The sequence below is a fragment of the Panthera leo genome, chromosome B1 (assembly GCF_018350215.1).
Source record: "Panthera leo isolate Ple1 chromosome B1, P.leo_Ple1_pat1.1, whole genome shotgun sequence".
In the NCBI taxonomy this organism is placed as follows: Eukaryota; Metazoa; Chordata; class Mammalia; order Carnivora; family Felidae; genus Panthera; species Panthera leo.
In genome coordinates this window covers 54014612-54041965 of record NC_056682.1, presented here as the reverse complement: position 1 = coordinate 54041965, position 27354 = coordinate 54014612, and the positions used below count along the sequence as shown (strand labels likewise).

General features: G+C 39.4%; 1 protein-coding gene across 2 annotated transcripts; it reads right to left on the bottom strand.

Annotated features, from left to right (window-relative positions):
* On the bottom strand, window positions 1–27354 carry HPGD (15-hydroxyprostaglandin dehydrogenase). 2 transcript variants are annotated; one of them, XM_042935048.1, is made up of 7 exons: window positions 27060–27354; window positions 26609–26732; window positions 22844–22950; window positions 14888–14984; window positions 3605–3681; window positions 1221–1384; window positions 1–228 (listed from the first exon to the last, which is right to left on the bottom strand). In XM_042935048.1, the coding sequence occupies exons 1-7, from the start codon at window positions 27150–27152 to the stop codon at window positions 90–92; spliced, it is 801 nt and encodes a 266-aa protein (XP_042790982.1). In that variant the 5' UTR covers window positions 27153–27354; the 3' UTR covers window positions 1–89. The 2 variants fall into 2 exon arrangements, with proteins under 2 accessions (XP_042790982.1, XP_042790983.1); XM_042935049.1 differs by lacking the exons at window positions 22844–22950; window positions 26609–26732; window positions 27060–27354 and adding an exon at window positions 21257–21356.

Here is a 27354-nt window from a genome sequence, read left to right as displayed (position 1 = left end):
TTTCCTTTAAAAAGCTATATTCAAATGAAGATATGTTCTAATAGAAGTCATTAGCTCTTATTTTCAGCTATGGCTGATCTAGAAGATGTTCACTGAGTTTTTGCATGAAATGGAGTTGTTTCATAGTCTTGAAAATGGATTCCCTTAGAAGTTGTGATCTTCATAATAGCTCCATTTAAAGCATCATCTTCAATGAGCGTTATTAATCCATTCGCAATCATTGATGGGCTAAAAAGAAAGGAAACATTGTTTTTTTTAAATTTCAGTATGAGGCATAACTATCACTACATTTTGAATTGTTTTTGGAGAATCTACTAGCTTTAACAAGTATTAAGGAAATGCACGTCATGAAGCTATTGCTACCTCCATTATTTTATTCAATTTGATATGAACTAAATTATATGACAACCTTAGTCATACATTTCCTTGCCTACCCTGTCATTTTGACAGGAAGAACTCAGGGGCTTATTGTTTACATTGAGACAATGATTATTTTCTCCCCTCGAGCTTACAGATCTTAGACTTAATCAGATGAAAAGGGTCTTAAAATCGAATCACGAAGAATCAGAGATAACGCTTCTTGAACATCTCTTATTTATCTGGTGCTATTTTAAGTACCTTCCATGTATCAATGTATTCACGGCCTTTCAAAAGTCCCCTGTTTGTTTTCGTGTTGTCTCGATTTTATAGGTGAGAAAATTGAGGTACCCAGAGGTTGAGAGATAACGTTTCTGGTCAGAGATAGAACCAGGATTTGATTGGGGGGGGAGGGATTCCTTCAACCTGATAGTTACGACTCCACGCTGTGAAACCCAACTGCTCAAACACAGACACTATTCACCAACCATGTGTGTTGATTCTTATGAAAATGGTTGGAGTTAAGGGGCCATGTGAGATGTCACAGGAGGCAAATGTGAATATTTCTTGGTATTTAGTCAGATAAAGGTATCATTACTTCCAAAAGCCTCACATTAAAAAAAAAAAAAAATCTCATCATGGCTGAAGGCAATTACGATGCACTGACTGTATCTCAAAATTCATAATGTGTAAACATACACATTAGGAGCCCAGAAAAAAAAAATTTCTCTTTTGAGAGTTTGCTGAACCAACACGTCAAAGCTGGCGTTAGCTTCTCAAATTTAAAAGGTTATTTTTCCCCTCTTTATCACTTAAGACTAGATGGTACTTAAACCACAGTACAAAGGAAAATAAGTACTTACTCCAAAATTCCATAGAATTTCATCATATCCTTGATGTGATCTTTATATTCTATATATTGTCCCATGTTTTCTTCCTTTTCAATGGATTCGAGGATGGGTGTATTAACAAAGCCTGGGCAAATGGCATTCAGTCTAACACCGCTGTTCATGAGATTAGCTGCCATCTGTTGATGAGAAGTAGAAGGTTGCAGGTTTCAAGCTTTGTAAATGTATACCATGGGGCACACTGATAATTAAAACCATTTCAAAGAGTCTGAAGTGAAAAATGCTAGTCAGATATCCTTCTAGCTATAGGACAATGACAGTGGTAAGGTTGACTGGTAGCAGAAAGCAAAAGAATACATACCTAAAATGCTGAATGAATTCCTGAAAGCCTCAATTAATTCTTCAAAAATTAGTTTTACTGGGAAACTCCTGAAAATACTTGATTATTTAAGCTGATCTTATCTACTGAATTCTGCAGGAACCCAAATGTAAAAAGCTAATGCTCAGAATTAATATCTCAGGTTTGCTTTCAAAGATCAGGGTTGTAGAACAAAGAACATTTCCTTAAAAAATACTGTTAGTGGAAAGTTTGCAACTTTGATGGATTCTAAAGATACTCTTGATAATATGTACTATCTGGAAAGTAATTTAAGTATTTTCAGAGTAGCATTCTTTGGCTTAATTTTGCACCTACTGATTTTACTTAAAGTATCTGTAGAACAAAATGCAGTCGATTATTTTTCCATTCCGTTTGCTTTCTTGTAACCTCCAAAATCAACAGTCATAGAGCTTTTGGGGTCATTTATGGACAGGCACAGAGCAGTGGGAAATTTGAGTTGCTATACACAAATGTTTCAGCTAAGATCAAAAAAGATGCACTTCTTTCTTTTTCAGCTCTTATAAACAAAGGTCCTTTTGTGATATATTTAGTCCATGTTTTTCTCACTTCTGTGCCTTTTGTTGGTGACTTGGCTATTTGAAATGACTCCCAACCCTAGTGGTGAAGTGCCGTTTGGTGTTCCTAAGTGTGGGAAGGCTGTGATGTGCCTTATAGAGAAACTACATGTGTTAGATAAGCCTGATGCAGGCATGAGGCATAAATGCTGTTGGTCATGTTACTATAATACATATTGAACACAATACACATTAAATAAGATGTATTTAAATACAAATACATTTAAACTAGGCTATGGATGGTTGATCAAAAATGCTGTGACCAGAGGCTCGAAAGAATGTAACCCTGTATTTCTCCTAGGAGCAACAGTTCAGTATTCTCTAATTCAGCGTTTGCGAGTGAACTGACTGTACAGGTGTCCATTCTTGTCCATTCTTGTCATTGTAAAGAGGGAGTTTCTGGTATTTCAGATTTGCTTTGTTTGTAATAGCTTTATGCGTTCACTGAAAGTTGAATTACAGAGTAAGTCTTTGCAAAGTAAATAAAAATTTCCAATCAATTTGAATTAAGAGGAGGAGAGCTGCTTGTCTTCCCTTTTGATTGCACATCTACTGTTCATGCATCTATTTCCTCTCTCGCCATCTTTTCTGTATTTGTCTGCCTCCTCTCTTTGTCTCACCTCGTTAGCCCACTGCAGAGACTTTCCCAACTGTCCTATTCTCTTCTATACTTGTCCTAATACATTCTCTAAACAGTAGCCAGAATGGTCTTCAGAAAATGGAAACCTGATCTTGTCCCTCCTCTGCATAAAAGACCCCCTGGTAGCTGCATTTAGAATAAATCTAAGCTCATTACTGTGGGGCACAAGCTGCTTTTTATCTGGCTCCTACTTCCGACTCTCCCCTTCCTCCTCAGGTTCCATTCAAATGGCCTTTTTTCAGTTATTATAAAAAGGCAAGCATTCTCACTTCATGCCATCAATGCATGTGGTCAGTTAGGCCTAAAATATTCTTCTAAGCTCTGTGCACCTCTTACCCTAGGCCCCCATGGAGACATCCCCCTTGACTACTCTCTGGTAAATGCCTATTCCCCCCACCACCACCCCCCCCCCGTGCTCTCCTTTTTGTCATATTTCCAGTGATAAGTAATATCTGGGGCACACTGCATATTCTACTCAAGGAGGGCTAAAGTCAATAATTTTTAAATTTGGAGCCAATTTTAAAAATAAAGAGTATCTTCCCATTTTTTGCCCTTAGGAGATTTTTCAATACCACATCTGTGTTTAGGACCGACTTCATTTTAAAAGGATCTAGTCTTCATTTGCCCCTTGATGTGACTTGAGAACCATTTTCTTTTTTATAATAAAGATTAAAGGATAGTTTATTTTTCTATTTTTAATCCAGATGTATTGAATTCTGATTTTATTCCCCTCTACTTTCTAGAACTCATGTTTCATGCAGGTACAGAAAGAGAAAAGGAGACACTGTAGTTGTTACATCCTCACCGCTGCTGAGCGTGTGAATCCAATTATGCCATGCTTTGAAGCACAATAAACAGGCTGTTGTGCAACAGGCATGAGTCCTGAAACAAACAAAAAATTTCAACAACTTAACTAAAAAATAAGCAGACAAAAACCAAGAAATAGTTGCTATGCAAATGGATAATTTGTGTCTATTTTAAGCTTATTCTACAAAATACACTAAAATCATTATTGGACAACTTTCCTTCCACGATCTCTATTATACTGTCCAGAATTTATGGTATATAAGTGACAGCCTAGGAATGAAGTCAAGAGTGATAGGTAAGCCCTTCTGTCTCCCTGACCTTCTGTCAAGAGAAGTCAGTGTTATCTAAAACACAAACAGGAGCACCTGGGTGGCTCAGTCAGTTAAGCGTCAGACTTTAGCTCAGGTCATGATCTCATGGTTTGAGTTTGAGCCCCACGCCAGGCTCTGTGCTGACAGCTTAGAGCCTAGAGCCTGCTTCGGATTGTGTACCTCCCTCTCTTTCTGCCCCTCCCCTGCTCACGTTCTCGTTCTCTCTCTCTCTCTCTCTCTCTCTCTCTCTCTCTTAAAAATAATAAACAAACAAATCACAAACGGAATCATCTTTAAATTCCAGTAAGTTACCATCAATTTTCAGTTTTTAAGGCTGGATCTTAAAAAGTATATATTCTATATTTGTAAGACTTGCAAATGGCTGAGGAAGTTTAAATTTCTTAAGCGAGATATGGAGATTAGCTGTCCTTGCTATAAATTAGTATGTATTTCCCCATCACCACTTGTACTGAATGATGCCTGTAAGTGTTTAAGAAAATTCAAAGTAACTTCATTTGATTTATATCTGTAGTAGATGCCTAGATCTTCTTGCCCATGACTTAGGAAAAGAAAACCAGAAGAAAGAAAAGAAAAGAAAGAAAACCAGAAGAAAGAAAGAAAGAAAGAAAGAAAGAAAGAAAGAAAGAAAGAAAGAAAGGAAAAAGAAAGCAAGCCACAACTAAAAATGTATGATTCCATTTTATTTCGTTTCATAATTATGCACTCTAACACAATTCAAGCAATTTTAGAATTGGCTTAATTTTCCACATATGCACAGTAACTATTCGAATGCATGATTAAATTCACGGCCTGCAGAAATAGTATTGTAGCACGCACAGCATCTTTTGTCCCCCTACCTCTTGGCACAACCCCCCAAAAGAAACAAAACAACAGGAAAAACCTTTTCCTGAACAAATTCTATTTCTAGTTCTACTACTACCAAGTTTATTTCTCAGAATTGTCAATTTTCTAATCAATAGTGAAACTTTCAACTAGAGCCATTTGTATATTTCAGTTTTTAACAAATTTCTTCCATTAACTCATTTTAACATTTTTAACATTGTGACTTCTCTGAGTCAAGGGACAGCGATCTCTGATTATTATAATGTTATTAATATCAAATGTCATGCTAATAATACTAAATTATTCTGCTGAGACATGTTCATCTCCACCCAGCTAACTAGTCCCAGAGCACCACCAATCAGTCAAGTGTGTTGTGCCAAAGTTCAGCACTAAATGCAGACCTTAACCACTCCCTGGGTGCCTGCCAGGTCTCAATTTATAAAGTATGTTTGCTCAAGAGCACTTTAAATCCCTGATGGTAGATCACACGTAGTGCGTCCACCCAGTGACCTCAAAGTATTATAACATGTGGTTCTCTTCTTGTTTTTTGTTTTTAGGTTTAGTAAAATGTGTCAGTTAATTAAGTTCATTAAGGTCAGCCACCAAGAATTCATGATGCCTCCACCGTGTACACAGGACTGTGTATCACCGTGTATCAGGACTTTGGGATAAAGGGAATAAGCAGGTGCAGCCAGGCATTGCTGCATCTTGTTCTTCTGAGTTAGTCGTGGCTTTGACCCTCCTTAAAGGTCTAAGAGATAAAGGCAGTTGGTGGTAGGACCGTGTCCACGGACTGTAGGAAGTGCAGAAGGAGCCGTAGGCAGAGAAAAGCTGACACAGCCACAGAAACAAAAAGCACAAGGGCGCTGTTCATAAATGTTGTCAAAGATGAACTTGAAATGGACTTTTGTAACTTCTGTGAAGGTACTGAACTTCTGAACCCAAGCTGGTTCAAAGTATCACAGAAGTGAAGTAAATCAAGTACTGTTAGGTGGGTTGCATTTAAACAGGCAAGCACAAAACATATACTTCTCTTTAAAGGCACAACTGTAAATGCAACCAGAATGGGAAAAATTTGCTTCCATTTTTAAAGCGGCACTTGGTTTTATGAATCTTGTACCATTATAATGACATTTTCACTGCGATCCTGCAAAATGTTGACTTGTACTTTGCTTTCGCTTTTTGATTTCAGATCAAAGGCTGTATAAATCAATAGCAGACACTCAGAAATTGTCCTTTTTTTTTATAACTTTATGAAGGCATAAATGACACACAATAAACTACATAAAGTGCACAGTTCAAGAAGTTCCAACATATGTAAACACCCATGAAACCATGACCACAATCAAGATAATGAACACATCCATCAATTAAAAGTCTCCTCTTGTGCCTTTGTCACCCCTTCCTTCTGCTTCCTGCCTCCCTTTCCCTGCTCTAGGCAACCACTGATCTGCTTTGTGTCACTACAGTCCTCCTTTTCTTGAAGTTTATATAAACGTAATCACATACTGTAAACTCTTTCAGTCTGACTTCTTTCACCCAGGATAATCATGAGCTTTACCTACGTCATAGTGTGTATCAATAGCTAATTTCTTTTCTTTTTTTTCTGAATACTAGTCCACTGTAAGAATATACCCATCAATTGCATATACTTTCACCTGTTGATAGATATCTGGATTGTTTCCAGTTTGAGGGTATTACAAGTTAAGAGAATTCTATTTTTCAGTTACTTAGGCAAGCCACAGTTAATTTGGAGACTTTTTTTTTTAATCTTCCCAGCATATATAGATCTTAACTGTTACTTCTTATGTTCCGAACAGGAAGGGTGGGTTAGAGATCTGTATCCCCAAATCTCATTTTACAGACTTATTTTTCCACATTGTATCTTTTTCTGAAAATGTATACTTTTGAACTACAATGCCACAAATCTGGTACAATGTCCTAACTTGGTTGGGTTTCTGAACCTGGTGAACCGTGGGCTGCTGCTAATCCTAATTCAAGAGGATTTACAGAAGTACATTCGTTTGAGATCTATGTGTTTAGTCTGTTTCAAGTACAAGGCACAGGGAAGCATATTTAAAATATACTCTATTGAAATGAGTCCCTCCAGTGCTGAAAGGCCAGATCACTGCCAGTCATCCAACTTCAAGGAAATATTGCCAGTATGTAACTAGCTGGCCAGCGGCTGGAATTAATGTGGGTTTTTAACATCTTGCAAATTAATACCGATATGCACAGGATATTCATGTTAAAGGATTTAAGAACAACAACAAAACAAAGGATTATGACAACGAGATAGCAGTCTCTAAAGAAATGACGTTTTGTTTAATGTTGCGAAAGAGAAAGCTATTATTTGTGCTTAAAAATGGTTACCTTATACTCGGGCACCTAGGTGGCTCAGTCGGTTAAACGTCCAAATTGTGATTTTGGCTCAAGTCATGATCTCACAGTTCATGAGTTCGAGCCCTACACTGGGCTCTGCACTGACAGTGTGGAACCTGCTTGAGATTCTCTCTCTCCCTCTCTCTTTGCCCCTCCCTCTCTCGCTCTCTCTCTCTCTCTCTCTCTCTCAGAATAAACTTTATTTAAAAAGAATAGTTTTTTTTTAATCCTTAGTCTAGACCCAGCATGATGCAAGTTGACTTACAGAATTGCAAAATGAGTCTCTCCAAAACATAATAGGTCTAATTACTTACAGGTTTATGTCCACCCTAAGTATAGATTCATTTGGGAAAAAAGATTCAATAGGGACGCCTGGGTGGCTTAGTCGGTTAAGCGTCCGACTTCGGCTCAGGTCATGATCTCACAGTTCGTAAGTTTCAGCCCCGTATCCGGCTCTGTGCTGACAGCTCAGAGCCTGGTGCCTGCCTCAGATTCTGTGTCTCCCTCTCTCTCTGCTCCTCCCCTGGTCGCTCTCTCTCTCTCTCAAAAATAAATAAACATTAAAAAAGTTAAAAAAAAATCAATGGAAGGAGAAATTCTACCCACAAAATAAATGCTTTCTATAAACACTCAGGATAATAACACCAAATAGCGAATGACTGGATGAGATAATTACAAAAAAAAATTTAAATACCTGAAAATTACATATGCAATTATAGAACATAGAAGGAAGTCATTTAGAAAAATACATTTTCCATTTCCACATTAGTTCTTCTATCTTTAATATTCTTTCTGCCCATATTTACAACAGATAGCTGTAACCTTTACATCTCATAGAAGGTAAAAAACTGCAAATCTGCTCAGACAAGGCAATTGTACTGAATCACCAAACATACTTCCTTTCAAAGGGACAGAAGCCATGTCAAATAGATTACACAGAAGTGCTGAAGAAATTCCACTTAGGAAAACAAACTGAGAATCCAAGGACACCAATCCTCGCATGCGAAACTGTAGCTCAGCAGCTCAGCCAAAAAGCAGGAATGTGAACCCCTCACGTTTTCTTTACGGTCAAAAAAGAAAACATCTACCCATCTTTCTGTTTTCAACCATCGCTCTTCTAAGAGGAGGGAGAAGGAAGAAGTGATGAGAATCTGCTTATCTAGGTTGGTGGAGACAGCTGACCCAAGTAGTCGGTGCACCTCCTCGTTATACGCGATCTTCCACATAACAGAACACCTTATCTGGTGCTGCTTTTTTCCATCAGTATCATGTGCGCCATTAACAAGTCACGTTTGCAAGTGTGACAGGACATGAAAAGTGGTGTAAGCATTCACAAAACTACTGCATCTTCTGTAATGAAAATCTTTCCGGAAAGGTAATTTTGTTTGTTAAGAATCAACTTTATTAGTTCTGGGGTGCCTGGATGGCCCCGTTGGTTAAGTGTCCGATTACTGGTTTCAGCTCTGGTCATGATCTTCTGGTTTGTGAGTTCAAGCCTGCGTCAAGCTCTGCACTGGCAGCAGGGAGCCTGCCTGGGATTCTCTCTCTGCCTCTCTCTCTCTGCCCCTCCCCTGCTCATTCTATATATGCCTGTCTCTCAAAATAAATAAACGCTTATTGAAAAAAAAAAAAAAAGAATACTGCAGAGGGTGGTACCACCTGATTCTTTTTACTGTTGGCTTGGAGATGAAAGAAGGTGATCAGTAGTCTAAGTCACCCAATATTTCTGGTCTGTTGCGACATTCCAGTCCAACTACCACTCATCAGGCCATGGGAATCCCAGCGCCTTGCAATTCGATATCATGTTTCTGCTTAAAAAGTCTATGTCATTCTATTTACTTCTGCCATGTTGATGAGAGATACCGATATGCGGCTCTTCAGGCAGAAATTTTGCCTCGTTACTTTCACATCCCTATTTGCCTCTCTGTACATGCCCAAGGTATGTATGATTAAGTTGAATTTGTTACTTAAAGTGGTAACTTTGGCACATCCACCTTAACACAAATGGCAAGCTAATTACACTCCTTTAGATGAAATGTATGCCTCAAATAAGTATGTTACTGGGCTGGTATATAAGACATGCTCACGTATTTCCTTGAGACTCTAAATGTTTTCAGAAAATAAGTTTTCTTATTTATTGTTTTCAATCTTAGCAAAAAAAAAAAAAAAAAAAAAAAAAAAAAAAAAAGACCCTAATAGGATCTCTCACAAAATGCTACTGAGTGACTGTCAGAGGCACAGAGAATGCCCCCAGTGAAAGACCTCAGCAGCTGAGTATGCAGGCAGGTGGAAGCAGGATTAGCAAGGGGATTGCTTTTCCTCTGACAACTGCTTTGTCCTTCCCTGTTTGAAGCAACTATGTAAGGAGCAAACTTGACTCTTACAGGATGTCCTAGGCTCAGAGCACAGCTGGTTAATTACCTGCATGACACCAGACGTCACCCTGTTCTTCTCAAAAAAAAAAAAAATTTTAATAGTTAATGATGAATGTGGCAAAATGAGCTCAGCTGTATATATTACGTTTATAGACAAAAACTCCTACGGAAGAGTCTGTGTGGTTAACAGTGATCAGAACAGCTTGTGGAGCTTCCAGATGGAGCACACCCTTCCCTCAGTACGCTGAGGGATCACTCTCCGCTTTACTCCTGTTTGTTAAACTAATTAATTGCATTTGATACTTGGGCTGCGTCAGTGGTCATTACTCATTAACTTCTCTGCCCAAACCAGTGTTTCAACTTAAGGTTTTACTGACAGTGAAGGACTCCACCGAATCTATGTAAGAGACCGTGAGGAAAGACTGGTTGAGTTCAACAGGACCCAAAGCTATTCCCTTCATAGAGTGAGCAGTAAGGGGAAAAAGAGGAAAAATCTGTCAGGAGAGAAAGTTTGGAAAGCACTTTTGGAAAACACAGAGGAAGCAAGCGTTAGAAATGCTTTTTTTCTACATTTTGTTTACTATACCTCAATAAAACTGGAAAAAAAAAATTACTTTGACTCTGGTAACTCCTCAAAGACTCTTTTGGTCATCTGGCCTCTCCCATCATGCTGTGACTTCAAGGGTAGACAATTTTTTATCACATTTCTGAGGAAAGTGTGACACCTGAGAGGTTCTGTTTTTCTACCATTACAAAATCCTGAATGTTTATCGAACTCATCTTATTATGGGAAGAATAGAAGCGCTTGGTGAGTGGACAAAATACAAGATAGTACATCTTAATACTGTTTGTCAGATGAAAGTACCTTAATGACAAAGCCCAGGTGGGAGGAGAGGTGGCAGGGCCTGGTCCAGGGCTGTCCAGACTGGCCAGCGACAAATAGTAGAAAGGCAACAGGTATGGTGGTCAGGCATTATGAACCTTTCTTCACAAGGATGGAGGCACCGAGTCATACAGAATGGACAAAGATAAACTACTTAACCATTATAAATAGAGTTACCCTGCTGGCTGGGAGGAATATTAGGCAGAGATGCAGTTAGGAAGGTTAGGATATTCTTTAAATTATAAGAGTGCCAGAAAGGCAATTTAAAACCCAAATGATCTTATCACTGATTTTGGGATCTAATCACTGTCTTATCTGCATAATTAGAGAAAGACCCACACACGGTTCCAAATGTTGACCCTGAAATAGGGAAGGAGAGAAAGAATACCCTGGGGTGGGTAGTGTGATAGAGCAAGCTCTTAGACAAGAGAGCCAAGTGGACGTCTAATTATAATCCTTAAATTGTTCTTCTCAGTGACGTGTTTTGACTTGTGACTTTGGTAAGCTCCTCAAATGTTTTCAGGGCTTTACTATGTGTGTCAAATGGGCAAAAGCTTAAGATATCACCGGGGTTTAGTCTTGTCGTCTTTAGATTAGAGCAGTGCCCAGGCCTCAAGAAGTTTCCCTGGCTTAATCAAGTTATAGGAATTCTGTTTCTTTTACTTCACAGTGAGGCCAAAATGGCGGTGGATGGAGAGACAAATTAACAAACTCCCAGAGAGAAGAGATAGATAATCTAGTGGTTAAAAAAGAAGAGGTCTCGTAGCAGGTTGATTGCATGTGAATTCCAGCTTCCCTGCTTCCTTGCCATATACACTTGTGCAAGATCCTTAAATTCTCCTACCTTGATTTCCTCATCTACTAAATGGGGATTACGGAATCTACTTCATGTCTGTTGTATTCAATGAGGTAATGCTCACGCAGTGTTTAAAACAGTATCACATACACAGCAAGTGCTCAATGAATGTGAAGTGTTAACACATTTAAATGTCTTTATTGGATAAAAGACAGTGCTACACTGCATTTTGCTATTCATACTTACTTTGATGCAAGCAAGCCTCCCCTTATGGTATAGAATGTCTCCCACAGAATCCTAAATTGATCCAGCCCTGGAGCCTTGCAGGCTTCCTGGGAATGAAATAAGTACCTCTAGTGGCAGAAGGGCGAGGGGCTCCCTGTACAGTGCTTGTGGCTCAACAAGCTTTTCTAGCCTGTTGGCTTTAAGACACAATCCATGGAATTATCTCTTGATCACCACCCCGGGTGGTGAAAAAAAAGCCCACGTTTTTTTTTTGTTGTTGTTTTTTTTTTTTTTTTTTACATTTCTATTTTTATTTAAAAATTTTTTTTTTATTTTTTTTTATTTTTGGGACAGAGAGAGACAGAGCATGAACGGGGGAGGGGCAGAGAGAGAGGGAGACACAGAATCGGAAACAGGCTCCAGGCTCCGAGCCATCAGCCCAGAGCCTGATGCGGGGCTCGAACTCACGGACCGCGAGATCGTGACCTGGCTGAAGTCGGACGCTTAACCGACTGCGCCACCCAGGCGCCCCTAAAAAATTTTTTTTTAATGTTTATTTATTTTTGAGAGAGAGAGAGAGAGATGGAGAGGGAGAGCACGCGTGCAAGTGGGGGAGGGGGCACAGAGAGAGGGAGACACAGAATCCAAAGCAGGCTCTAGGCTGTCAGCACAGAGCCCTATGTGGGGCTTGAACTCATGAACTGTGACATCATGACCTGAGCCGAAGTCAGGCGCTTAACTGACTGAGCCACCCCGGGGCCCCTAAGTTTCGATTCTTTTTTAACGAAAAAAAAAAAAAAAATTTTTTTTTTACATTTATTTTTGAGAATTTCACATTTATTTACATTTTATTTATTTATTATTTATTTTACATTATTTTATTTTTGAGACAAAGCGTGAGCGGGGGAGGGGCAGAGAGAGAAGGAGACACAGTATCTGAAGCAGGCTCCAGGCTCTGAGCAAGCGGTCAGCACGGAGACCAACACGGGGCTCGAACCCACAAACTGTGAGATCATGACCTGATCCGAAGTCGCTCAACCGACTGAGCCACCCAGGTGCCCCCCTCTAAGTTTCTGTTTTTAATAAAATATTAAATACTTCTTGTTACTTCTCCAGTCATTTGTGTATTTTTTCCTTATAATTTCATTTTAAAATAGTGCGTATGTGGCCTTGACAATTTGACTCCAGGGTTTCGGCCTCCCAGAATCTAAAACGTGGCCTTCCCTTAGGCCAAATATCTCTTGTAAGTGTGGTCCGTGCTGTCACCTTTTACTGTATCCTCAGAGTTGCAGTGTTATCATTTATAAGGAGATGTTGCATTAGGAAAAATAACCCAGTTACCCTGAAAAATTTATAGCATCAGTTCTACAATAACTTTAGGGATGTCATTTTGTCTTTCGGCAACCCAGAAAATGAGATGCTAGTCTGCTTTGGAGAAGTTGTAAGGAAGGAGGTTTCTAGGTCTCCACTGGGGGCATGGTTGCCGCAGCTTAAGGGCCATCTGACAATGATTCTCAGAGGAAGGAGAAGGTAAAGACGAAGAGAATCAGACTCCGGTGTGATCACAGGCATCGCCAAAACGGATTCCTGAAATACAACCGGAACTGGCAGGTGGGGCAGAAGGGGGAGAGATGGGGAACCCCTACAATTACCACACTCACTGAAACCAACCAGATAATTTAAGACAGTCTCACTACTCCTGGACACGAATAATTGAGACTTGCTCTCAATAACGGCCAGACTTCTAAGACTTCATCATTTCATTTGAACTACTCAAGAACCATTGATGATTTTTCCCCCTAGAATTTTAAAAGTAAAGTCATCTGGTTAAGTGGCTCAAAAAGCTGCTGCCAAATATTCTAGCTACTGTTGAGTAATATGGTATCAGATGGTATTAGAGCCTCCTGCTCTGAATAAAACGTAGCTTGGGATTGTACGTTGTGGCAAAGATGATTAGCAGTCTACTGAAATCCATTCTTAGGCACATGGCTAGACCACATGCTCAGACTCCCCTGGAGTTAGGTGACCCAGGAGATCAAATCCTGTACCGGGCCATGAACAGAGATGAGGTGTGCCGTTACTGGGCTGGGGTTTTAGAAAAGAAGCTTTGCCTCCTCGGTGTTCTCTTTTTTTCTGCTGCAGAGAAAGGAGTCCCCCCCCCCCCCCGCCCCGCCCCGCTGCCAGCCTAACTGTGGAAGCTCCATGCCAAAGGGTTTCTGCCAGCCTGACTTTCCAAGTGATTGCATATAGAAGAGGTTCCTGGCAACAACGATCTTGCCCCGGGCTGATATATAAGTGAGGAATAAGATTATACTATATTTAAGCCATTACATGTTTGGGTCTATTTATTATAGCAGTTTAGCATTGATGGGTGGCGGAACAGTTCACCCCAAATGGGGCACTTTGGCATAAGGGTTATTTTGACCTAAGGGCACTTGAAAAATCAGCAGGTACGAGAAGGGTACTCTGACCTCTCCTCCTTCTGAAAGCAGGTGCTACAACTCCCATGTAAAATAGGGCCTTCCTAGGCAAGAGCATGTGGCAAAGAAACATGCTTATCACCAGAGATGGGGAGTTGAGGCCAACGGAAATCCGTACAGACCTTGTTAAAATAACTCTTATCTTCCTTTAGGCCCCCCCATATATTTTAGTCACTTTCCCACAATTACCTTTCTTCGTTCAACCTTCAACCTTGTTTATAAACGCTTAGGCCTAGCTATCCTTGGTCTCTGTTTTCCCATAGGGGTTCTCGTGGACATATAAAAATCCACAAGCTTTTTTCCTGCAAATCTGTCTTAGGTCAATTTAATTCTCAGGCCCAGCCAGAGACCCTGAGAAACTACAAGTAAAATCTGGCTTCCCCCACAACAGATCCCAACAACTGTATGTGCCGTGTTTTTAAGTTCTATTCTCTTTCTAAAGTCACAGGGGAGTAGAGATACCTTAATGGTGTTTTAGCATTTTTGACTCTGTCAAAGATGCTTTCACGTGCCTTACTGCTTAGTGCCACAGTAAGGGAACTTGAAAAGTCACAGTTTAAAATCATAGACATAAGGCGCCTGGGTGGCTCAGTTGTTAAGCATCTGACTTCGGCTCACGTCATGATCTCACAGTTCGTGAGTTCGAGTCCCATGTCGGGTATAACATGAGCCTCGAGTCAGGTGAGTCCCGCTTCTCACTCACTCTCTCCCTCCCTCCCTCTAGTGGGATTTTCTTTCCCTCTCTTTATCTCTCTGTTCCTCACTCACTTGCACCCTCTAATTAATTAATTAATTAAAAGAAATAAACATTTACTTCAAACTTCTGACATAATGCAATAGAAAATCCCATAGAGCCGGTAACAACAAAACTATTAAGCACATTTTCAATTCCAAACCTGAACTGATAATGAATATCCTCTGAAGATTCACTTTTGTGGCCCAAATTACCAATAGGAAATTATTATTAATGTAGTAACTGTCCTTACCTGCTAAAGATGACATATTGATAATGATGCCGCCTTCACCTCCATTTTGCTTACTCATGTAATCCAAGCCAAGATATGTTCCACTGATAACAGAAACCTAATCCAGAGGCATAAATGGGAAAAGCTATTCATTATACTTCATTGCACAGTCACACAGCAAAGTTTTTATTGCTCTTGCAGATACCCAGGGAGATTTCCGCAAATACTACCCCTGAAAGCTTTTTCAAGTGACTGCTTGCCTTTTTTTAAAGCTAGTCGTTGACTGCATTCTCCTTTGTTTGCCTACTGTTGTGGAGCCCGTCACATCTCTGCAAATCTTCACTTACTGCCCCGCCTGATATTTTATGAATAAAGTTGTATACCCGTGGTGTTTTGTCACTTGACCTCAATTCGCAGCACCTTCCAGTACACAGTTTACAGCATTCTTTCGTGTGTACCGTACTGTGTATAGTATTCTTTCTCTTTTCTAAATATTGGACACAAAATGTATTTACCCTTCTTAGCGTAAGGTTTTCAGATTCAGGTATTTTATATTCAGCTGCTGTGTTTAACTCTTTTGGATTTGGGAATCTATAATAGTGGAAACCCTTGATTTCCTATACAGTTTTCATCTTTTTTTTTCCTAATAAAAAGTCTATTTTGCATTTGTATCCACTTCTTTCCCCATGTAATGCAGAGGAAGGTGATCTCCCCAGGTTTAGGGTAGATACTGATTAATTCAGTCACAGAAAGCCCATTCTCTATGCCAGTGACTGGCTTAGGAGCCTGTAGGTGACCCACTTCTAGGTGGTGAGATCTGAAGAGCAGTCAGCTAAAAGGGGGCGGGGGTCCAGGTAGGTGATGGGGTGGTGGGAGAGGAGGTCACCGAAAAAATTTTTGCTTTTAAGAAAACCAGAAAGAAATGATTCCATTTTTCCTTTTGCATCATTTCATAAAGGTGTGATGGCTGGGTTAAATCATTACATTACCAGTGTCTTGAAGATGAAACCTCCATGAAGGAAGACAGAGCAGAGAGATGAAAAGAAACTAGGTTCTGATAACACTGTGTTGCAGTATAAAGCAATCCTGAAGCCTGTGTGGTGTGAGATCATATAACTCTTTTACCCAATTTCAGCACCCTGACTTTTCCGTTAGCTGGACATAGGATCTTCAGTCACGTCTGTCACGTAAGTTTGCTCCTCACTCTCGCACCGTCTTTCTGAGAGTTTACTCTGATTTGTTACCTATCTCCACACGTAGGCAACTCTTCTGTTGCAGGAGTCTGACATTTAAGAATTCACCACTACCCAGAGTAACTTGTGATACAAAACTTATATTTGAAACCTTATTTTCCCTTTTAGATGTCAGAACTGCTCTCCTTTCCAACTTAGACTTTTAGAAGGTGGATATTTTCTTTTGACATCTTTATTCCTACTTTTTTCATTCTTTACGAGACTGTAAAGATAATGATGAAATAGGTAATGAGCCTGAAACTGAGGGCATACATTGGTGTTTACCCTTTTTTTTTTCTTTAAAGTCCTTTTAGAGTTTTCTTAACAAGATTTCTTGCCTCTCTACCTAACAGTAGTCCTAGAACAAAAAAGTAAATTGAAGATTCTATTCACTTAAGCCACATGTCAGTTTGATATTAAGTAGGCTTAGGGAGAATAAGTAAAAATCTCCCCATGATTCCCTTTAAAAAGAAAAAAAAAAAACCCAAAACATCGATGGTTTATATAAGAAGGAAAAAATGTATATGGCTGAAATTACTGAAGTCAGTCAGATTCTGGTAGTTTCTGCCTAAGTCTCTAGCATGTCTGGACAGAATTTCTATTTATGCGTATTGGCGCTATGCTTTTATTCTCAGGTATTTACAGCTTTGCTGACACCCTGCTTTTGTGTTTTCAACATCTACAAGATGCAGCCAGTTAGACAGTTTGGGAATATTTAAGCTTTAATTTTTTAAAGAAGGAAGATTTATTTCCAGGTCTTTGGTGGTGGAGGACAAAGGATTATTTTCCCATCCAGTATCAGGTTAAAAACTGAGTAACTTTTCAAATGAAAGTGTTCTCAGAATAAATCTACAAAACAGGGTCTGATATGCTCTGGCTGGGGCATATAGGGTATTTTACCTCTTTTCCTATAACAATCTCTGCCTTATACAGATAATATATTAAATGAAATATTAGGAAACCACAGAACAAAATGTTTTTTTTGTTGTTGTTGTTGTTAAATTCTAAATATCTTTCTTGTCCCTTGGCAATGTTTATATACCACATAGATCTGGTCATTATAATACCAAGCATCTAGGGGAAAATAAGAAAATGAAAACTACAGACATGCTCTAGCTACAAACACAAAGTAGCTGGAGTCTATAGTATGATTTCAGTCCATTATATAAAGGTACAATTTTAAAAAAAATTTGTTTTAACGTTTATTCATTTTTGAGAGACAGAGAAAGACAGCACAAGCAGGGGAGGGGCAGAGAGAGGGAGACACAGAATCTGAAGTGAGTTCCAGGCTCTGAGCTGTCAGCACAGAGCCTGATGGGGGCTCAAACCCACAAAATGTGATATCGTGACCTGAGCCGAAGTTGGACGCTTAACCAACTGAGCCACCCAGGCGCCCCAAGGTACCCTCAATTTTGTACTTGACCTTCAAAACATTTTGTACTTGACTCTCAAAAACAAAAAAAAAAAAAAAAAGGAAAGAAAGAAAGTATATCTTGTGTCTAATTTCACATAATATGAATAAAAATTCAATTAGTGACCAAATGACCTAATTAACACATGCTTACTCCATAGTTTTGGTTACGAGCAATTTTTATATGTAAAACCAAAATTATAATTGCACTGTATTCCAGATCTTAAATTAGTTTTTTCCACAGATTAAAGCACTCTATAAGTTAAAACCACTCGTAAATTCCCCTGTAACAAAGATAAATGGATAAATGGTAGTAGCTTACTTGTTTAACTCTTCTTATCAGACATTATGTCTTCTTAGTTTATAGATACATAATGTATTATATATAACATACAATGTTATGTATTACATATATATTTCTATAACATATATATAATACAAGTGTGCCTGTGCATTCGCTACTGAAATTTCCGAATCTATCATTTCCCTTCCCTTCCTCCGATCTGGAGTCCCTTTTAGTTTACGGTTCTTGTGCTACATTCTACCTCTAATTTTAAAAATTCTGTCATCTAAATCATGAAACATTGCCTTTCAGGTTTCTTGTCTTTTCACCAGCCCAATTCTCAAGAAATACTAAAATAGATGACCATTTTTTTCCCTGAAATCCTTTTTTTATCTTTTGTTTCTGTGTCCAGTCTTTTCCCATTTTTACTCATTTATGCAGTAAATATTATATTTCCCCTTGTAGAACTACTTAAAATTTAGCAAGTTTTGCCTAACCATTAGAGCTCAACTAGACGTTTAGATATTATTGAGTAGCAATAACAGAAAGAAGTTACTAATTTAATTTGTAATTAACATCCTTGGGAACCAAGAAAAGGGAGTACATTTGACAACATTCCTATCTACCTCCTCAACTTTTCCTTAGAGGTAGAGAAGGGCAGAGAAATCAACCTCATATAGAAATCAGACTGTGCCAATGAAAACAATGTAAGTTTTTACAATCTGGAAGAGAAATATGATTTAGTGAGTAAATACTATGTTCAGGCACTGTGCTGGATACTTCGTGCAAGTTCTGGTTTATTTAAGTTTAACCATCCTTCGTGGCAAGGAAAGTATCCCCATCCTCTTACAACCGTGAAACCCAAGACCACAGAAATGAAATAAAAGCTCATGCATTCTAAATTCAGGGCTGGAATCTACTTTTGACCGAATCCAGTCTTGACTGACCTTTCCAGTGCAAATCTTTAGTCAACCCGTGTACGTCTGACAAAAATAATCAATAGCAATAAGCTATCTATTTTGTTTAGTTTTTATTTGAGTACACTAAGGGATTCAATATACATTAGTCACGTGTCCAAATTAGGTTATGAAATCCCACCTGAACGGGAAGAAGTTAGGCATATTAAAGGGTCAAAGAGTAAAAGGAATACATCACAGAATGGCTTTACCAGTTCTCAAAGTCAAGTCTACTTCCACCCAATTGCCAGAGTAACCTTTGATAGCTATGAAAAGATTCATTCTTTCCTGAACATTCTTAGCTCTGAGCAGTTCGAAATAAAGATAGCGCAGTTGGCTCCAGATGAAGGAGGAGGCACAGACTAGCCTTGTGGGAACAAAAGACTGGGAAGAGGTTTAATGTACCTCTTGTGTGGGGAGAGTGGGGAGATCTGTGGAGTTAAGGATAAGGAAGGGGTAAGTCTGGTAAGGAGTGAAAAGTGGAAGGACAGATGATACAGCCTGGCAACGCTGATATATCAGGAAATAATCCCAACAGTGTATTAAAACACAAAAATGAATACCCCTGTATGCAAAATGTCATCGAATGACAGTTTATTTATCCAATAAGCATTCACTGAACACCTACGCTGTACACAAAACACAAATTTTGTGCCCTGAAAGAGCTCAGAGTATACTGGCATATAGTGCATGGGTATAAAAAATAATTCTAATAAAAATTTTAAATTTGTAAGCCTTTCTAAGAATGGTATAATAATGTTGTACAAGATTCCAGAAGAGGGAGTGATATGTGGTAAGGTTCTTTAACTAAAGGGTTCTTCTCTTGACAGGGACAGGAGCACAGAAAAATGCAAAAGCACACACAGGATCTTGTAAAAGGAGGCAAATTACATTCAGAGTCGAAAAAAAATATATGTTATGTAAACCTAACACAAATATTTGCATTATACTAACAGACATAATCAAGTTGGAAGGATAATGATTGGTCAGATTCTAATCTACTCTTGAAATGGGTGTTGAAGGTAGGAAGGGAAGTAACATGTTTTCGAGTTATATATAGGTAACAAAGGTTATATCTTGCTCTCTCGATGTAAAATTAAACAAATATTAGTTCCTGGAGTTAAGCTAAGGAGTGGCCTATGTCAGCAGAGGCCAAAGAAAAATAAACGCCAGATAATTTCAATGAGCAAGGATCCAGGAGAGTGAGTTGTAGACAAAGGAGCCAAATAAAATTCTCCTGGTTTTCCAGAATTTTCTATTTGCAGATAATGTAAGAACTTTCTAGCACGCAGCAAGTGTTTATTCACCCAGGCTACATTAGAGCAAACACTCCCTCTCAGTCAGATGAAGATAGACAATTTGAATCCTATTATTTAAGATAATCTCTTCACTATTTTCACGTTCTTTATATTGGCTCTAATCATTGCACACTGCTTTCTGACAGCTGATTTCTCAGAGAAGAGACACAGTAGCTGTCCATTATGAATACAACCAATATGGAATTTTATACCCTAGTGAACTTTATCTATAAAATATCTGTAGACAGCACTGATGAAATTATTAAAAATATCAGTAGTGATGCTTCAGGGAGAAAATGGCTGTGGGATTTGTGCTTTTTCACCAGCAGAACTCAGTTCAAAGAAATTCTTGCCACGTTATGTGGTTTTGGAAAGTGCCATCAAGTTTATAAAAATGTATTCTTAACTATTCCTGCAGTTCTCAAATGGTTGTACATTCATTTTTTTTTTTTTAAATCTGGCAACCAAAGTATATAATGAAGTATGGTTCATAATAAGTCAGGGGCAACCACCAAAGATTAATAAAATATTCTTAACAGCGAAAAAAAAAATTTAGAGGTATCCAGTGGAATTTAAGAAAGGAATGGAAAAAGATCAAAAACAAAAAGAAAACTTAGTAAATTTAAAATATGAACTAAAGCGTAAGAAATAAGTTCCAAAAGAAGGGTAAAAAATAAAAGTGGCTTAAATTCACAAATATACAATGCAGATATGCTCACATATGGCTTTAAAAATAAGAGCTCACAGTATATTGTCAGCAAGAGACAAATATAACATAAAAGTTGACAGGTCTCTAAACATACACATATATCCCAGAAAGATATGGGGGAAACTTGACAAATAACATTTTAAAGTTCTTCTGAAATCTCATGATATCTAGGAACACCTGTGACAAATTTTAAAAAGAATTAGGAGAGTGTTTGTACTTTAGTTTTCTTTTTTTAGAGAGAGAGAGAGAGAGAGATTGAGAGAAAGTATATGGGGGAGGGGCAGAGAGATTGAGAGAAAGAGTATGGGGGAGGGGGAGAGAGAGAGAGAGAGAGAGAGAGAGAGAGAAGAGAGAGAGAATCTTAAGTAGGCTCCACACCCAGCTTGGGGAGGAGGGTCTCGATCTTGAGACCATGAGATCATGACCTACGCTGAAGTCATGAGTCTGACATTCAACCGACTGAGCCACGTAGGCACCCCTGTTTGTATTTTAAAACAGTACCTTTCACTCTTGGTTAAAGGACTTTAGGCATCTGTCAAGTTTGGGGAACAACTCTGTATCCTTATCAGAGTGTTCACGCATTCCTCTCTTTTGTGAGGTAGTATAATTCTCATTACTCCCACCACGTTACTACTGTTAAGCAATCACTCCTGGGAATGTAGATTCAAGTCAAACATTTACTGACTAAGCACTATCTTCAAGATATTGTGTTGATTACTGAGAAAGAAAGAAGGAAAGGAAAGAGAGAAAGCAAAAACATAACTCAGTTCCTGTTTTTAAGGTGTTTATCATCTCCCGGGAGGGTATCATGAAGGAGGGGGCCACTCCTTGTATGTTTAAACACACTTAGTGGCCTCTCTGTACTTTACACATCCCTGCTTTGCAAAACTAGTCGAATGGCCTTACCAAGGGCGGGATGACCCCCCCCTACAGCTTAGCTCCGACAACTTGTTTGGCTAAGGTTTAAGTTTTACTAAATCCCAATACCTTATGTCAAGTGTGTTTATAAAATGAGATACCCAACAACCTTGTAATACAGTGGATAAAACAAATCTTATTTCTTTATTCGACGTTTTTGTAATTTAAGCAAGACCTAAACGATCATCAAACATTGTAGAAATTACACGCACACGTACACACATACCGACTTTCAAGATAAAAATCTTAATAACTACAAAGTCTCACTGTCCCTTTAGCCTTATTTTCTGTTAAATTTCTGGAATTAAATTAAGATTTAGTTTTCAGGGGCACCCTGGTGGCTCAGTCGGTTGGGCCTCCAACCTCGGCTCAGGTCATGATCTCCCAGTTTGTGGGTTCGAGCCCTGCGTCAGCTCTGTGCTGACAGCTCAGGGCCTGGAGCCTGCTCCCAATTCTGTGTCTCCCTCTCTCTGGGCCCCTCCCCCGCTTGCACTTTCTCTCTCTCTCTCTCTCTTTAAAAAATAAATAAACATAAAACATTTTTAAAAATGATTTAGTTTTTAAGTAAGTAAGTTAAGCCACGGTTAACAGATTTTTTTTTTCTGTAATGGGCCAGATGGCAAATAGTTTAGTCAATGTGCACCACAAGGTCATTGTCACACTATTCAACTCTGCTGTTGTAGCAAAAAGTAGCCACAGCCAATATGCAGATGGATGACTGTAGCTGTGTTCAAATAAAACTATATAGATACTGATATCTGAATTTCGTATATTTATGTACTTCATATTCTTCTTTTTACATTTTTTCAACCATTAAAAAATATAAGACTCATTTTTAGCTTGCAGGTCATACAAAAACAGGTGACAGGCTAGGTGAGCCTGTGGGTCATAGTTTGCCAACTACTAAGTTATGCAATAAACTATGTGGGTTTTTTTTTCTTATATTTCCTTTGAAGATTTTAAGACAGATTTATCTGCATAATTAGAAGTCTCAAATATCTTCCTATTTGTAAAAGGAAATGCTTTTTTTCCTAGCTTTCTGTAACTTCCCTTTTTCTACGTTGTAGGTTTTTGTATTGATTTCATGAATGTAAGAATCTTTTTTTCCTTTAAAAGCATCATTTTTAAAAAATAAGTTCAGGCAGTAAAAACATGGCTAAGATAGCTTACCAAATTAATTTGCACAGTTTTTTCCCAGTTTTTCTCATTATTCACTCCAGCGTTATTGACCAAAATGTCCAATCTTCCAAAGTGGTCTACAACTTTTCTGAAAGTATCTAATTAAAAAAAAGAAGACATTATAAATTTTTTTTTAACATTTATTTATTTTTGAGACAGAGAGAGACAGAGCATGAACAGGGGAGGGGCAGAGAGAGAGGGAGACACAGAATCAGAAGCAGGCTCCAGGCTCTGAGCCATCAGCCCAGAGCCCGACGCGGGGCTCGAACTCACAGACTGCGAGATCGTGACCTGAGCTGAAGTCAGACGCTCAACTGACTGAACCACCCAGGCGCCTCCAAAAAAGAAGACATTATATAGATATGTTCTTGTTTTCCATATATACATTTCAGTCCTACCCTGTGCCCTGAAATCAATTTTCATGTATTCACTCTTATAATGAAAATTACACTCTTAGATAGTGACTTAATGCCTTGCTTCTCGAAGTACTGTTTGTGAGCCAGGAACATCAATCAGCATTACCTGAGAACTTGTTATAAATGCACAATCTGTGACCACCACAGACCTACTGAATCAGAATCTTAACTTTAATAAGGTCTGTAGATGACCTGTACGTATACACTGAAGTTCTTAATTTAATGAAGTAAATTTTAGACAACTGAGCATCCTAAACTAAGAGCTCTTACAAATCCATCTGGGCAGCCAGTATCAGTCTGTCTTTAAGACATTATTGAAGCTCTCTGGCTTAGACTATGACAAACATCCTTTCTCAATAAGCTGTACTATCTTTATAAAGTGTAATATTAAACATAAGTCTTCTTGTGTATTCAGATCCATTATGGCCATTTCAGGGAGTTTTAATAGCCCAGGAAGTAAAAGTGTACATACTTCATTCAGTTGATTTGGGTACTGCAACTTGAATTATGTACCATTCATTCTTTTCTCTTTCTCACTATTATTGCTGTTTTGTATTCCTAGTTTGTATAAAAGCTATGTTCAACCAGGGTAAAAGCCCACATAGATGCTAAGGCATGAAAGTCATTCATGGCATTGTCAAACCACATATCCAGTCCTTGCAAACCCTCCTTAGCCAGTTCATACTTGGCTTTATCATCAAAGCAGTTTTTGACATACTTCTATAGATTTAAACTGATTCCTTGGGCCTTTTACCATTGGTTCTAGTTCTATTACTTGAGACTACAGATAACAATTGGGGTTGTTCTTCCACAGGACAGAAATGTCTTCTCTGGTCTTAAGGTCAGTATATGAGTTCCTTGAAAAAAGTAAAGTCACAGAAACTTTATTTTGATTGAAATGAAATCTAGAATTACTAACAACCGTGAGACATACTGAGGGGGACACGGGCTCATCAGTTCCCAAGTGGGTAAATCACTATGCAAGCTAATTGCCAGAAATATTACGAAGGCCATTATTTACAGTACTTTACCATACTGGAATAGAAAACAACAAAATAAAAGCTGTTTACTTTTTCATGGAATTTTTAAACTGCTTAAAATGTCAAATTGATTCTGGAAAAGGTCCTCCAGCAGAAAACATCTAAGGAATATCTATCTATCTATCTATCTATCTATCTATCTATCTATCTATCTATTTTTGCATCTATCCTAAGCATGTTCTACTCTTCAAAATCCCACATTCGGGGCGCCTGGGTGGCTCGGTCTGTTGGGCGGCCAATTTCGGCTCAGGTCATGATCTCGCGGTCCGTGAGTTCGAGCCCCGCATCGGGCTCTGTGCTGACAGCTCAGAGCCTGGAGCCTGTTTCAGATTCTGTGTCTCCCTCTCTCTGACCCTCCCCCGTTCATGCTCTGTCTCTCTCTGTCTCAAAAATAAATAAACGTTAGGAAAAAAAATTCAAAACCCCACATTCATCTTATAGGATTTCGGTTGTTAAGTATGTAAGTCTAACTGCTTCTTTAATTCTTCTTCCCTCCTCCTGGTCTCTACTGCATACCTTACACTCTGCCCATATCAGTAGATAATACATCATTCTCTTTCTGATCTACCACTGAATTTGGGGCTCACGGGGCTTACGATTAAGCTCTTGCTGACATTTATAAGCTGAGGCACTCTGTAATTTACCTAAATTCTCCACACTATTTTTTTCATTTGCAAAATGAATTCTGTCTAGATCATCTCTAAGACAGTTTTCACCTCTGTATTTTTATGATTTTAATGAAGTCTCCCTCGGCCGCCACCTAAACAGTTTCAAAACTCGTACACAGAATTAAATCCTGAAATTGGAAGAGTCAAGGCCATGTCTTCCTTAAATGCAAATAAATGCTGATGTCCAGACAATGTGTGGATTTCTCATGATCAACATGCTTTCTCCTGGTCACTCCTGTATCTGAATTTCTTCCTCCACAATCCTTAAGGAATGTGTTTACAGCCAAGATACTAATTTTAAATACTGGGAAGCAAAACAATTAAGGTTAAATGTCACATGTGAAACTACATAAATTCAGGCAGAAATAGCTTTCAGATGATCTATACTGTTTCCTATTTCATCAGCATGGATGTTGGGATCTGGCACGACTTTATCCTTGATCCTAAATATCATGCACAATCAACAAAACTTTACCCTCTTGCAAAATATGTTCCACTAGCACTGTGTTCACAGATCTCTTCTACTTAAGCTTGTAAGTCATATTGTAAGTCTTAGCATTTTCAGATTTAATTACATAATTTCCTATAAAACAATTTCCTTTAACAGCAGGGGAAAACCCGCTTCTAATGTACCACTCCATCTTTACTCTCCTACAGAATAGCCCAACACTTTCAAAGAAATTCACATATCCAGTGTTCTTTAAGAACAGGAGTACTAGCATGACTTTTATGGAAAATTTCTGGCCCCTTCATTAAAGATGTGCCCCACATTTACTGAGTCTTCCAATAAAACTTTGTGAAATATGTATATTTTATTTTTCTGGGTTTTTTTTTTCCAGAAAAAAAAAATGTATATTTTCCATGCAGATCTACCAAACCTCCATATGACCAATTGTGTTTAGTCTCCGTGCCAATACCGTCCTTGATCTCTCACAAGTAGATGGGTCTATTTTAAGGGAGTAGACGGAAACAGGAAAGCATTGAGGAAAGTCTGATAGAAACTTTTCTTCTGTGATTCTAACACTGCAGTAGAGCTATTATTATTTTTAAAGTACCATTTCATAGGGGAAAACCCAGAGAGAACATTTAGTTGATTGCATCTAGCACGTCTGCGATGATGATCCTTGATCTTGCATTCTAGTATGTTTAAAAGGAAACATTGCCACATTTGGTTGTCATTGAACTCTGCATCTTCCAGCATTCTGGAAGAAGTTGTTTGCCACAGTCCCTTAGCCTACTTCAGCTTTCCAAGTTCCATCTGCAATTTCAATCATTTAATAATCCCTGTAGCAGCACGGTCTTTGAATACACAAAGGAATTTTGATTACATTACGTGCTGCCAAAATTAAAAAAAAAATAAAATAAAAGATTTCTCAAACAGTCTTGGTTTTCCCCCTCTTAGTTTTCATGGCTATGGGGATGTCGGCAGGAAACATAACAGTCCAAGCTATCTTTCGGAGCTTATTAAATAGCTGCTCTCCAGGAGGTAGCCTTGGAGCTTATTAAATAGCTGCTCTCCAGGAGGTAGCCTTGCATATGCCTGCACCAAGCTGGCGCTGCGGCCCGGCTGCCTTCAGGTTGTTGCTTGTTCAAGGCATGTTCCGTGCTGATGGACTGATTCCCCTCTCTTACCTCTCAATTGTTCCTGGTCAGCCACATCGCACTGGATGAACAGAGTCTTCTGCGGTTCAAACTGCTCATCCAGGGCAGCTTTACACTTTACACCTGCTTCAAGGTTCCAGTCGACCAGCGCTACCTATAAAGAGCAGAGGAATCGAGGTTCTGCGCAGCTTGTGAAACAAACAGCCGGACGAACAGTAAATACACACCGGGACGCTCCCCCTTCTTGGACCTCAAACTCCGCAATTAAAATTCGGGGTCTCTCCCCACCGCCTTCGAGGTCTGCTCCAGACCGTCAGCCTCAGCAGCTTTTGAAAGTGGCAAAGGTGGGCAACCTGGGGCGCAGCAACCCCCCGCCCCCCTTCCCGCCCCGAGCTCGCCGGGAGTCCTCTGACCGGTGGGCGAGTCTCCGGGTGGGAAGACACGTTTCCCGGGGGGGAGGGGGGCGGGCGCCAACGCTTACCTTGGCGCCCTTGTGCAGGAGCGCCTCCGCAAAGGCCCTGCCGATGCCCTGCGCCGCGCCGGTCACCAGCGCCACTTTGCCGTTCACATGCATGACGCGGCCGCTGCTCCGGGCGGTGGGCGAGCTCGGCGTCTCCGCGCCGCCGCAGCTTTTATGGCCCCCTGCGCGCGCGCGTGCAGCCCGGCGGGGCGCTCTCCTGCGAGTGGGCGGGGATGAAACTGTCAAGCCCGCGCCGGGGAGCCCACGGCTGTGTCACCTGGCGCTGAGCGCTCCGGGGCGCCAGGCTTCGCGATCT

Excerpts from the sequence above, each read along its gene's own strand:
- HPGD (XM_042935048.1), bottom strand. The coding sequence starts at position 27,152 with ATGCATGTGAACGGCAAAGTGGCGCTGGTGACCGGCGCGGCGCAGGGC. Across the intron at positions 3,682-14,887 it reads CAATATGTCATCTTTAGCAG|GACTCATGCCTGTTGCACAA; the intron begins GTAAGGACAGTT and ends TGTTTGTTTCAG. Across the intron at positions 229-1,220 it reads AAATTCTATGGAATTTTGGA|CCCATCAATGATTGCGAATG; the intron begins GTAAGTACTTAT and ends CTTTCTTTTTAG.